The sequence below is a fragment of the Solanum pennellii genome, chromosome 11 (assembly GCF_001406875.1).
Source record: "Solanum pennellii chromosome 11, SPENNV200".
NCBI lineage: Eukaryota > Viridiplantae > Streptophyta > Magnoliopsida > Solanales > Solanaceae > Solanum > Solanum pennellii.
The window spans coordinates 64,004,258-64,017,541 of record NC_028647.1 but is presented as its reverse complement, the minus strand read 5'-3'; the positions used below and the strand labels follow the sequence as shown (position 1 = coordinate 64,017,541).

Sequence of the window (13,284 nt, the reverse complement as noted above, 5' to 3'; positions counted from 1 at the left end):
GGGGGGGGGTTTGTAAAAGGTGAAGAATATTCAACTAAAAACAAATATGATTCAAGTACAACATTTTCAATCAAAAGTATTATCTTAATGATGATGAGTGTGTTAATTAATTACAATTATCATTTGGCATGTTAGTCAAAGGATTATGAATTATGATTACCTAATCCTGAACTTTATGATAAGTTAAAAGCCACAAACATCATAAGGTGGAAAAAAAAAGTAAAACAAATATTGTGTTTAGTGACATGTGTGTAAATGATGTGGCATTGCTTAATCAAAATAAAAACCAATTAAAAGTCGTCGAGTGTATAAATGATATGACTTGACTAATCGCAACCAACCTAATTATCATATAATATTAGTGATAAGTTTGATGACTCAGAAGTACACACTTGAACGATGGAGTTTCTATGACTATAAACAGAGAGGCTAAGTAACTTTTTTTGGATATTCAAAGCATTATTCGAGAAAGAATATTGAAGTCGGTGATGGCATATCCGCATGCAGAGAGATTCAATATCAAGTATATAGTTTTTTGAACGAGTGATCAATCCTCGATTCTTAGAAACATCAGAAGGAGGTCCTTATCATCTTAAATTCAAGAAACACGTTGTTTAAACTCTCAAATCACGAAGAATTTATAAGAAAAAATGAAATAAGATAACAACAGAATTAATTACATCAACTTTATATTTTAACTATTTTTGTATTAACTTGAGATGCGAAATAGAAACTTCAATCAGTATGTAACATTTAGACACCAAATATAAGTTATTTTGAAATAGGTAAATGTGTAAACATTTTTAAAAACTAAATACATATTAAATAGTGTGTCCAAATAGGACACTCCATGATTTTTAACATTTAACATGTAAAAAATGAAAATAAATTATTTTTTTTAACAGTGTAAGGGTCATAAGGCCCAATGGCCCATTGCAGAAAAATAAGCCCATACTGGGGCTACACCCAAAAATAAGCCCATATATATATATATATATATATATATATATATATATATATCTTCATTTTTCAAAATTATTGTTTGGTTATAAAAAATTATAAATTTAATTTGGAGTTGGACTGGATACGAAATTTATTTTTCAACTCCATCTTCATAATTTCCAAATAATGTGTCCTCTTCTTTCTTTTGCAAAAAGTATAATTAAACATGACGCTATCTTCAACTCACTCCAATTTCATAAATTTAAAATAACGTTATAAAAAATTAGAATCTACGTGCAAATATCTACTTTTTTTTTATCCCCCCTACTCCAAACCTAATTGTCATTCTTAGAACCGTCAATATGGGCTAGGCCTGTTGGGTCGACCTAGCCTAATCCAGAATTTAATAGGGTTGGGCTAAGATTTTTGGAGCCCATTTAAGAAAAGGCTTTTTTAGCCAGCCCTGAATAAGCCTGACGATTTGAGGAACTTGAGAAATATCGGTAGGGCCGGCCCGTGGGCCACTAAAATTTAATTAAAAAATATAATATAATAATAAAATTTAAAATTAAAGAGAGTCCAAACTCAAAACAGTTAGGTTAATATTTCTATTTAAATATTTATACTTTTACTTTAAAAAAATTTAATTTTTTTTTTGTTTTTTGTTTTTTGAAAATGGTAACTTAACTTAATAAATATTTTATAAAGACAATTTTATTTGTGAATTTGAGTATGAGTAGTATCATTAACATCATGTAATATTGTTTTGTCGATATTTATGATAATATTTTTAAATTATAATTTATTATTTAAATTAATAATTATATTAAAAATATAATTTTTAAAAAGGTGGGCTGGCATGGCAAGCCTGTAGTCCACTTACTTGTGGGCTAGGCCGACCATTTTCTGGCCCACACAAAAAATGGGCTAGCCCGGCCTGATCCGTAAAATGTCAAAGCATGTATGGATTAACCCGGATGGGGTGGGCTAGCCTATATTGACAGCTCTAGTCATTCTTAGAGATAGTGCATGGAATTTAAATTACAATAACAATAATATACGTTTATTTCACAAGAAGGATCTAAGAAATGTGGTGTATATATACGTATAACCTTGTTCCTACTTTGTAAAATATAAAAAATTATTTTTAATAGAGCCAGTAAGTTTATTGTTATTATTATTATTATTATTATTATTATTATTATCAACATACAAATTACTAAGAAGTATTTGAAGTGTACGAAATATATTTGAAAAAAAATAATCAAAGATTTATTATTATATTATAGTTAATTCACCTACCTACCGCACTACTGATGAGACAGTGGTATTTTGAGTCACTTTTGTGTGTTAAATAGAAAAGTCAATAATTTCAATTCCCATTTATACAAAATTAATAAAAAAATACAAAGTTTCTTAATAACTATAAATAAAAATAATAAGACAATTATCAAATCTTCAACTTGATTTAATTATTTTAATATATAGATAGCGTGATAATGCAATGTCCTAGTCCAATTAATACCCAAACTTTATTTAATATATATATAATTTCTTTTTTATATAATAGTATTAATATTAATCTTCTTATTATTTCAAAATAATAACTCTTTTCCCCAAGTCCCAATGTAATTCATTTAGTACCATGACTAAGTGCCCCTAGTTATCAATAATTGGAGTACAATACAATTTTGTTGTTTACGATAATAAATACGGTTCAATTTCAAATAAGATGAAATCGATTATAATACTTTTTATTATTTATATTATTTTATTTAGACACGTTTTATTTAAAAAGGGGCTCTTCGACCAAGAAAATATTCTAATAGAAAGGTTAATAAATATAGTCCTCCTCCGTTCAAGAAAAAGGCAAATAATTATCTTTCTTCGATCCCTCTTGCTGATAGAGAAAAGAATGAAAAATAGACCGTAGATATAATGTATTACGTATTTGTGATTGATACAGGAATCTTATACGAAAAATGAACTCTTCTATCACATTATATTTTATCTAATACCTCCTCTCGATTGATCGTACTGGAGTGATTCGAGGAAAAAGTCAGCCCAATATTATAATAATAAGCTTAAATCTAATTATAAGTCTCTATTTTCCTATTTCCTTTCTTCAATATGGATCTATTATTATTGAAAATATTCTTTTAAAAAAAGTATAAAGACAAATTAGAAAGAAGCAAAGTCCACATTATATGATTTTTACACTAATTTATACCAATAAAGACAAGTGTTTTTGACCTTAATATAGGGAACATTAGGCTCAAATCACCCTATACATATATTTACTATATTATTTAGGACTTATAATATATAGTATTAAATTATTTTCTTTGAAAATTAGAAGGACATAGAAGTTTCCTTATAGCATGTGAAATGCCTCGAGATAATACATTTAAATTAGGAATAACTCCACTTATATATATTAGCAAAAGAATCTATATCTAACATCCACTTGAGGACCAAGTTCTTCATATTGACCAATAGGTTTATGTCTATCTCAAATTGAAAAAAAAAAAAAATACATAAGTATTCCCTCAATTTATATCTGAAATTTTCGAGATATATTTATATTATACTAAGGTTCTGTTACCCTCTTAAACTTATTTTTATAAGTAATTTTTTATCCTTTTCGGCCTACGTGACACTAGCTTGAAAAAAAAAAGTCAATCAGCGTTGGGCGTACAAAATAGTTTCACGTAGGCCGAAAAGGGGTAGAAAATTATTAATAAAATATGTTAAGGGGGTAATAGGACCTTAGTATAGTATAAATGTGTCTCTGAGATTTCGGACATAGGTTGAGACAGTAATTGCTTTATCCCAAAAAAAGAAGAAGATGAAGTTTAGACTTTGATTTCAAACACATTATTAATTGGTGTATATATATATTGTTAGGCCATATGCATTATGCAACTAGACAAACCCTAACATAAATTTGATTTTTGTGTAGTTATCCATATAATTTTTTCAACTTTAAATCTTTTCAAACATCGGAAATAATCTCTTTCACTTTTCATGAAAATATAGGTAAAATTTATATATATTATATGTTTAAAAGAGATATATATTTAGATTTTCAAAGAAGAAGAGTTCGATCGTCATTAAAATCCTTCTGAAAAACCAATGGAATATCCAATTCAATTTCAATATAAATTCATGTTAAATCTTCTCTCTTTTTTTTCACAGTGTTTATAAAATCTAATAACTAAAGTTTGTTAAATATTCGATAAATACTAAAAATACTCGTATTTTATTAGTATAATATTTAATGGAACACTGAATAAAGATGATATTTTTGTTATTTTCTCATATAACTATTAGATTATTTATAAGATAATTTCTTATTAATCCAATAATAAACAAAATTACATATTATAACATGTTAATTAGTAAATTTTTTTTACACTATTAATCAATCAAGTATATAAGTCAAATCCATTTGATAATAATTAGAGTTTCACATATATATTGATCATGAAATTATACGTAGAGAATGGATCTCTTCACATGTACCTACCGCCCACTTAATTTATGATTAGAGAATTATGACATCCTTTTTTTAATAAAACTAAATCTCTACACTAAAAAATAAATAATATTTTTATTTTTATTTTCTATATTTTATGTAGGGTCAAAACCCTAAAAAAATTCTCAAGAGTCAATCATGTACTTCTATACTATACAACAAAAATTACCAAATAAAGCACTATTGTAGATCATGAACACCAAATAAAATACTTTGAAAGTCAATAATAACTTTTTGAAGAAATGATTCAAGCATAAAGAGTTCGTTTGAATTAGCAGATTAAATTAAAAATGACTAATAATATGTTTGAAAATCAATTTTAAAGTTCGTCCAGAAATGTTTGTCATGTTGCGTTTATTGAAAGTCAATTCGATTAATTTTTAAAAATAAATTAGATCACATTAATTCGATATTTTAAACAAAAAAAATAGATATTTTAAAATTATATAAAAAGTACGATAAATTACATTTTTTTAATATTTAACTTTAAAAAAATGTGTATATAGATCTAATAGTTGACCAACACACTTTTTTTAGTTTTACATATACCGTGTATTTACGTTGACTTGTATATAGGCATTAATTATTAATTTCACAAACAATTTTTCACTGTTTTATTCCTTTTGTTTATTATTGCAATTAAATTAAAAGTTCATTTTTTTTGTTTCAGTATATGCTAATAATTTCGAAAAAAAAAGGGACATAAACCTTATTTTCATGTAAATGTTCACCTAAACTTTTAAATGAATTAACGACAAAAACAAATCCTTAATTAAAGTTTCACTTAATATGCGTTTGTCTTTTTGTCATGCAACGTTTTATACATAAAATTATCGTCACGTATAAGTTATTAATTAATTAATTAATTAAACCAAGCACTACTAAGAAAATCCTAATTTACTAACGTTAGAATTTAACTCGGTGACGTTTTTCTTTTTTTTTGCCTCAGATTATTTTCCAAAATTTCAACAACGAAACGAACAAATAAACATACGAACAAACCCAACCTTTATATTAACAATCTGAAACTAATACAAAGGAATCACTCGTTGGAATAATAATTCTGTCAATTTCAACTTCGACTTCAACTTAAAGCACAATCACAAATCGATCGCTGATCATGACTTAGATAGACATGCAAAGGCACTATATTTTAGGCATCACGTACACCATCACTCTGTCATTTTCAAACATGTTTCGTTGAACTCTAGAAGTTGATTTTCATTTTCCTAATTTCAAACGCTTAAAAAGAAATTGATATCCAAAGCTTGAAATCGATTTTTCTAAATTACAAATTTTTATAACCATTATATTGGCTGCATACATGCAATTTCCTCGAAGATGAACTTTATAAAAATATGTCACAAATGTAAGCAAATCAATCTAGTATTCAACTTGTTCCAAAAGTTTGGCAAAAAAGCAATAACATGAAGTATTGTTGCAATTTTCATCCACTCAAAAATTAAAATGTACTACTATATATTATATACATATAATATGTATGTTCATACTAATTCTTAAAAAAGTCAACTTAGGCCAATTTTTTTTTATATTTCACTATAAAATCTTCATACTCAAACTATTTTTATCCAATCACAATTTTTCTTTGATATTTTTTGGTTTAAGCTTAAATTGCTCAAGAAGAAAAGGCTCTCAAATATTGTGTTCTTAATTATTTCATTTTTCTTTATTCCCAAGGTAATGTACACTTATCTTAGTATTTATTACTATTTTTTACTATTTTCTTCGTCTCATTTTAAGTCTCTATAAATCGATTGATTAAAAAAATGCTTCAAAATTAAAATGATAAAATATTATAATATTGAAATAAAATAAAATGACATGCATGCTTATATTTAACATTACAAATTTCAAATGTCTTCCTCCTTCTTTTTTTTTTTTTAAAAAGACAACTTGCATAGTCAAATAGGTTGACATGTTGTTGAATAATTAATATCTAACATGATTCTTTGATAACTCATTGTTAAAAAAGGATTAGCATCAATTTTTTATTAAAAGCTATAATCCATCACTTTATATTTTCTTTTATTTATATAGTGATTCTTCAATTATTTTAAAGGACTTTCAGAATAACAGTAAAGTTATCTTCTTGTAAAGAATTTTTGGAATAACAGTAAAATTATTTTCTTGTGATATATATATAAGGCATGATGAGTTCGGGCTACTCATATTTGTATTAGAGTATATTACTTATCTACATTACACCATATTACAACTTTTTTTCGACCCTACATGAATAATATAATATAAAATGTTCTATACATCAAACTGTCACGTTTTTATCTTCTTTTTTTTAGTTCTTGGAAGTTGGGTTTGACAATTTGAGATTGTGAGTGGTTTTAACATTTTGAAAATTGTGTAATTCTTTGAGTTATTTGCAAGTGAAAATATATTATGTATGTACCTGATAATGATATTCTATAATTTACTCTTTAAAAAATTCATGGGATCAATAACTTTGAGTAATATCCTAATTTCAACGTTTTTTTTCTTTCTAATTAAATTTTTATAAAATTTAAATATTTTTCCTTCCTAAAGGAATCCGTTTTAGATTGTAATAATAAGTAATTGATAAATAAAAATAGATTACTAATAGTACTTAAAATATTGATAAAAAAACATAACTTTAACTTTTTCGCAAGTTTATTCACACTTTAATTATCAATTTTTTTTCTATCTAAATTATCACCATCTATGTATTAAATTAAACAAATCTAGTTGAATAGATAATCACACAACAAATAGTTGGACTAATGTGTTTTAAGGTGTGTTTTAGTTATTTTATTACTATTACTTATATGGTGACAGACAGTGACGGATCTAGGAATTTAAGGTTGTAGGTGCTCTAAAGTGAAAATATAAAAAATATGTGTTAACAGTGAGATTCGAACCTTGGTACAACAACACTAAAAAGGTCTAAAGTACCCATCTAGGAGCCATTGGGCCAACTAAATCATTTATTCATTGGGTGCTCTATGTTAATTTTATACAAATACCTATCAATTTCTACATAGATATATATATTGCGTAACGAAGTTAATGGGTGCTCGAGCACCCGGCGGACACCATATGGGTCCGCCTCTGGTGACAGACCAGGTAGGAAAAGTATACAATGGATAGTTAGACTAATGAACTTCGAATTATGTTAAAATACATAGACGGTGATAGTTCAGATAGAAAAACTAGGAAATTAACTAATATAAGTTCGACTAATCAGCCTTGAAGTGTATTTTGATACATAAATGGTGACAGTTCAAGTAGAAACATTAGAAAATAGTTGATCGATCATAGAATCGAAGTATGTTTTAATAATACATAAATGGTGAGAGTTCAGTTAGAAAAATATAACAACCGATCGATAATTAACCTAATCAATATTTGAAATATATACTTTAACAATGATGATATATATATAGTTAAAATATAAAACTCACGAGAAAACTGATATTATAAGACTCGAAAGATTTAGATTTGGAGTGTTGAAAAGGCAGTAGGAGGCCATTTTATAAGGCTAAAAAACCGGACTTTTTAATTAATGAAATGAAATTAAGTGATTGTATGTGTAAGAAAAGCATATAGTATAATTATATATTAACTTTAAACCGTTAACCCCATGTGATCTTCCCTCATTTCTCATGGCTTCCTTCAATTCCAACTTTATTAATTACTTTTCACACATACTTTTAAATTAAATGTCCTATATATATATTTTGCACAAGATCCATTGTTCTACAAATTCCAATACAAAAAAAAAAAAAAGTCATAACACTTTTTATTAGTTGTTTTGGACAAGTTCATTTTCAACCTTGTTTGATCAACTATTGACATATATTGTGAGGTAAGTTTTGTAATTTTGGTCTAAATATCGATCGAGACAGTTTCAGAATTTTAAGTGAGTTCTTTGAGAATATTGATGTAGAACTAATTATATTATGCATACTACCTTTTCAGATTTTTTCACGTATAGTCTATATTGAAAATAATGTGTGTGTTTTTTCAATCATAGAATTTTTGTTTGAGCTATTGATATATTGTGTGTTAAGTGTGTAGTTTTGGTTAAGTATTAATAGAGGAGTTCTAGAATTTTAATATAACGAGTTCAAGATTCTGTTTTTTTTTTTTAACGAAAATATTGGTGTAGAACTTATATTAATACTATTTTTCGAAGTTTTTCACGTAAATATTTATTGTCTATGTTGAAAAATAATGTGTTCTTAGAATCATAGATTGAAATTTGTATAGTTTTTGGTTAAGTTTCAACAAAGACAGTTTCAGAATTTTAACTTTAACGAGTTTCACGTCGATAATATTGATGTAGACTTATATGTATAGTACTTTTTACAGTATATATGCTGAAAATAATGTGTTCTTTCAAGATTTGGTCTTTACTTGATTGTTATACGTATCCCTTTGACAGAAAATTATACTGAGATAGTTAAAGTTATCTTTTATGTATATATATATATATATAGCAGACGTTGAACCTCTGTAGTGAAAATTCTAGCTTTGTCGTTGTATTTATAGTCTTTTTTAACATCTTTGTAGGTGGATTTGGGTCCATATATGAGATGGGGTTAGCTAGAAATGGTAATATAAGAAGTGGTGATTCTTTAGAAGGTATGTTGAGTGATTATATGGGAGGAAAAGCAGCAAAAATGAGATCACAAAAAGGTTCTTCAACTAAAGTTGTGACAATATTAACTTGTTTACAGTTTTCTTTTGCTGTTTATGCAACATTTCTTCTGTATTACATGAGTCCATCAATAGATTTAAGTACTAAACCAGATTTTACTTGGGCTACGCGAATAGCTCAGTCGTGGAAACACTTCATTATACCTCCACATGTTGTTAGTCATGTTGTGCAGCAAAAGTCAGTTGTTAGTCCTTCTGATGTTTGTGAACATGAGAAGATTGATTTTGAACAAAAGAAGTCTAATGATGCACTTATGATCAAGTTGAAGACAGAGTTGTATCAAGAATTGAGGGATTTTCAGAACAAGAATCTTGGTGGTACTGAGACACTTTCTGAGTTGATGTTAATGAAGTCGAAATGGGATTTACGCGGTCCAAACAAGCCGAAAATCACTGTGATCTTGAATCATTTCAAGAGGAAAACTTTGTGTGCTCAGATTGATTCTTTACTTGGACAAACACTTCAGTTTCATCATGTTTGGGTTGTCGCGTTTGGAAGTCCTAATGAGGAATCACTCAAGAGGATCGTAGATAGTTACAATGACTCGCGTATAAGTTTTATCAGTTCGTCTTATGATTTCAAGTACTATGGAAGGTTTCAAATGGCTTTGCAAACAGAAGCTGATCTTGTGTATATCGTAGACGATGACATGATCCCTGGGAAGAAAATGTTGCAGATTTTAGCACATGTTGCAGGGACAGAAAAGTATATGAATTCTGTTTTGGGAAGTATTGGTAGGATTTTGCCTTTTAGACAGAAAGATTTCATTTTTCCGAGCTATAGGAAGTTTCGATCCAAGGAGGCAGGGCTTTATTTGCCTGATCCTGCTTATAATATCACTGTGGATAGAATTGTTCAAGCGGATTTCCTCTCGAGTTCTTGGTTTCTTTCTGCTGAACTTGTCAAGACACTCTTCATCGAGACGCCCTTCACTTTCATGACAGGAGAAGACTTACATTTAAGGTAATGCTTTCTACTTCAGTTATAATATAATTTGCTTATAGATAGATATAGTATGATCAGAGTGATATAATCTATAACACTCCAACTCGTCCTCATTTTGACGTAACACATACAGTGAAGACGAGTTAGAGGCGTCTAGATGTACATACTCAAAGTTGGGAGTGTTTACTTGTCGACTGTTTGTTTGTGTATTATGACTTATAAATAAGCAGTTACGCGTTTGAAGTTTCTAAGAATTTTTCTTTCGTGGGAAAAAATGCAGCTATCAGCTTCAGAAGTATAGAAATGCTGGTTCATTTGTGCTACCAGTTGATCCAAATGACAAAGAAACATGGGGTGACAGTGAGCACAGACTTGCTTATGTATCCGAAACCACTGTTATATTCAAGGACACGGTTCAAGTCCGAGATGATCAGTGGTGGAAAGCACTCTCCACTGGTTACATAACGCAATGGGCAGCGATGAATCCTCAGAAGATTGATGTACTTTTCTACGCCCATTCTGTCGATGAAGTTAAAGCTCTCGCGCCTCTTCTTGAAAAGTTCAGATCAACAGTTGGAAAAAAGGCCTACATTGTTGTCTCAGGAGGCAGTTTCTGCCCTTGTGAAGATGCTGCTGCAGCTTTGAAATGGCCTAAAATAGTATGCACAGAAAGGAGGTTCAAGATTATGGATTTAGGCGTTGGTGCTGTATCCGGGATATCAAATTCAGAAGTCCCCGTCGTTCAAGCAGTCTATGCCAGCATGAAAGGACTAATCAAGATTCATAACCCGAGCCTCGTGATCACAGTAGCTGATGCAGATTCTAATGTGATGAAAGCACTCAAGATGGCTACCGAAGCTAACACAAACAGTTCAAAATTGGTTCTTCTACCTAGATCATCGGTCACTAAGGTTCTTTGGATGGCTGATCTTCGTTCCACAGCTTTGCCAAGTAAGATATCAATGAACCTTACATTATCTGTTAGTAACTGCTGTTTTTTGTTATTATCTGTTGTTTCTAGTACTTCCGTTACCTCTGAGGTAGGAGTAAGGTCAACGTACATTCTATCCTCCCCAGACTTCACTTTTTGGGACTAGACTAGGTATGTTGCTGTTGTTATATTTGATCTATAGTCTGAACAATGTAATTTGTACTTGCAGATTGGAACCGTATGACGCTTTCTATAAACATCATCACACAGAACAGAGCTAATTCACTAGCAAGGCTTCTCAAGGCGCTCAGTGACGCGTACTATATTGGTGATGAAGTTCCTATAACTTTCAACATGGATAGTAAGGTAGATGAGGCAACTATAAAGCTTGTTAACTCATTCAATTGGCCTCACGGAACCAAAACTCTTCGACGAAGGATCATTCAAGGAGGCCTAATTCGAGCTGTTAGTGAGAGTTGGTACCCCTCATCGGATGATGATTTTGGTCTCTTACTCGAAGATGACATCGAAGTTTCCCCTTACTATTACCTATGGATCAAATATGCTCTCTTAGCCTACCACTATGACCCTCAAATATCACTCCCTGAGCTCTCCTCCATCTCTCTTTACACGCCACGTTTGGTGGAAGTTGTTAAAGAAAGGCCTAAATGGAATGCAACTGACTTCTTCAAACACATACATCCAAACACACCATATCTCCATCAGTTGCCTTGCAGTTGGGGCGCGGTGTTTTTCCCTAAGCAATGGAAGGAATTCTACGTCTACATGAACATGAGATTCACGGAAGATCCAAAGCAAAATCCAGTACAGATACCAAAATCAAGAACTAATGGATGGCAAGCGTCTTGGAAGAAGTTCTTGATAGACATGATGTACTTAAGAGGTTACGTTAGCCTTTATCCGAACTTCCCAAATCAAATGAGCTTTTCAACAAACCATATGGAACCAGGAGCTCACATTGCAGCTAAGAACAATGTAGTTAAACATAACAAAGCGGATTTTGAGGTACCACTACTAAAAGAAGACTTCAAGAACCTATTGCCTAATGGGAAAATGCCTCAAGCTTCGAAGCTACCTTCGTTAAACCTCTTCAATCAACCTGTTTCATTGAAAGGCTTGAAGACAGCAGGAGCGAAACTAGGTACAGACGTACTTCAATGCAGTCCAACGGAGATAGTCTCCGTTCACCACGATACAGGTTTACCATCACATTGTGCAAGATTCTGATTACAGATTACAATTTTTTTGTTTGTGTCCATGTTACATTATTATGTGTTAAGAGAAAAAAATGAGGCTTTAATGTAGCAGCCAAAAGTGGCTATCTGTATTCTCTTTGTTATGCCTAAATCTTGTTATCAATCAAAGAAATGAAACAAAAAATTCACTCAAAAGCATTCCACAAGTATCGATCGACCTGTTTTGCTCTGATACCAATTGTTATATAAACTAAACATGCTTGACCATCCTGATAGAATATGATAGAATCGATAATTCATGTTTTGATGATAGACAAGAAGCGCAAATAATCAGTAGCAAATGTACGCAGCAAAAGAAGCCAAGCTCGAGTCCAAGATCGAGTAAAATGGGTCAGCCATGTAATCAAGAAAATAGAGTTATTTGTCAAAGCCAAAAATAATATATTAAAGGTATAAGTTGATACAAATAAGGAAAACCTTAAATATATTATTAAGGAAGGAAGTTGTATATAATAAGGATTGTACTTTAAAAGGGAATCCTTGTTTAAACATAACTTTCTTACCTTATTAGTAGGGATTGTACAAGGCAAAAACTCTATAAGAAGCACACGAGGCAGAGAAAATATCCACGACTTCACGCAGAGAACAAGGGAGAATTATTCATCAAATTGAAGTCTTCAAGGTTGATAGGATTACTACGTTTAAAACATTCTTGAGTGAGAAGGTTTTATCGTGTAGAACTATTTGTCTTGTTTTTGTTCTTAATTGTAATTTACAGTTTATTGTACAAAGGGTGGGTTTGGCTCTTTGTAGGGTTGAGTGTTAGTGAGAGTTGTAACAAAAGGTGGGTTTGACCTTTTGGAGAGATCGATTGGAGTCAATCGAGGGAGTAGTAGAGATAAGACTTTTTGATTATTGAGTTGTAATCACAAAATCTTATAGTTGAATTAATAAAACGAGGTTTTTCCTTCCTTGAGTGAGGAAGGTTTTTAATTCA

At 30.0% G+C, this 13,284-nt stretch overlaps 1 protein-coding gene across 3 annotated transcripts; it reads left to right on the top strand.

Annotated features, from left to right (window-relative positions):
* The first annotated feature begins 6,046 nt into the window (after positions 1–6,046).
* On the top strand, positions 6,047–12,485 carry LOC107003524. 3 transcript variants are annotated; one of them, XM_027912846.1, is made up of 4 exons: positions 6,047–6,178; positions 9,047–10,157; positions 10,420–11,090; positions 11,300–12,318. In XM_027912846.1, exons 2-4 carry the CDS (start codon positions 9,070–9,072, stop codon positions 12,316–12,318), a joined length of 2,778 nt encoding a protein of 925 aa, XP_027768647.1. In that variant the 5' UTR covers positions 6,047–6,178; positions 9,047–9,069. The 3 variants fall into 3 exon arrangements, with proteins under 3 accessions (XP_027768647.1, XP_027768648.1, XP_015057351.1); XM_027912847.1 differs by lacking the exon at positions 6,047–6,178 and adding an exon at positions 8,248–8,339; XM_015201865.2 differs by lacking the exon at positions 6,047–6,178 and having other exon boundaries at positions 9,070–10,157; positions 11,300–12,485.
* Positions 12,486–13,284: the final 799 nt, after the last annotated feature.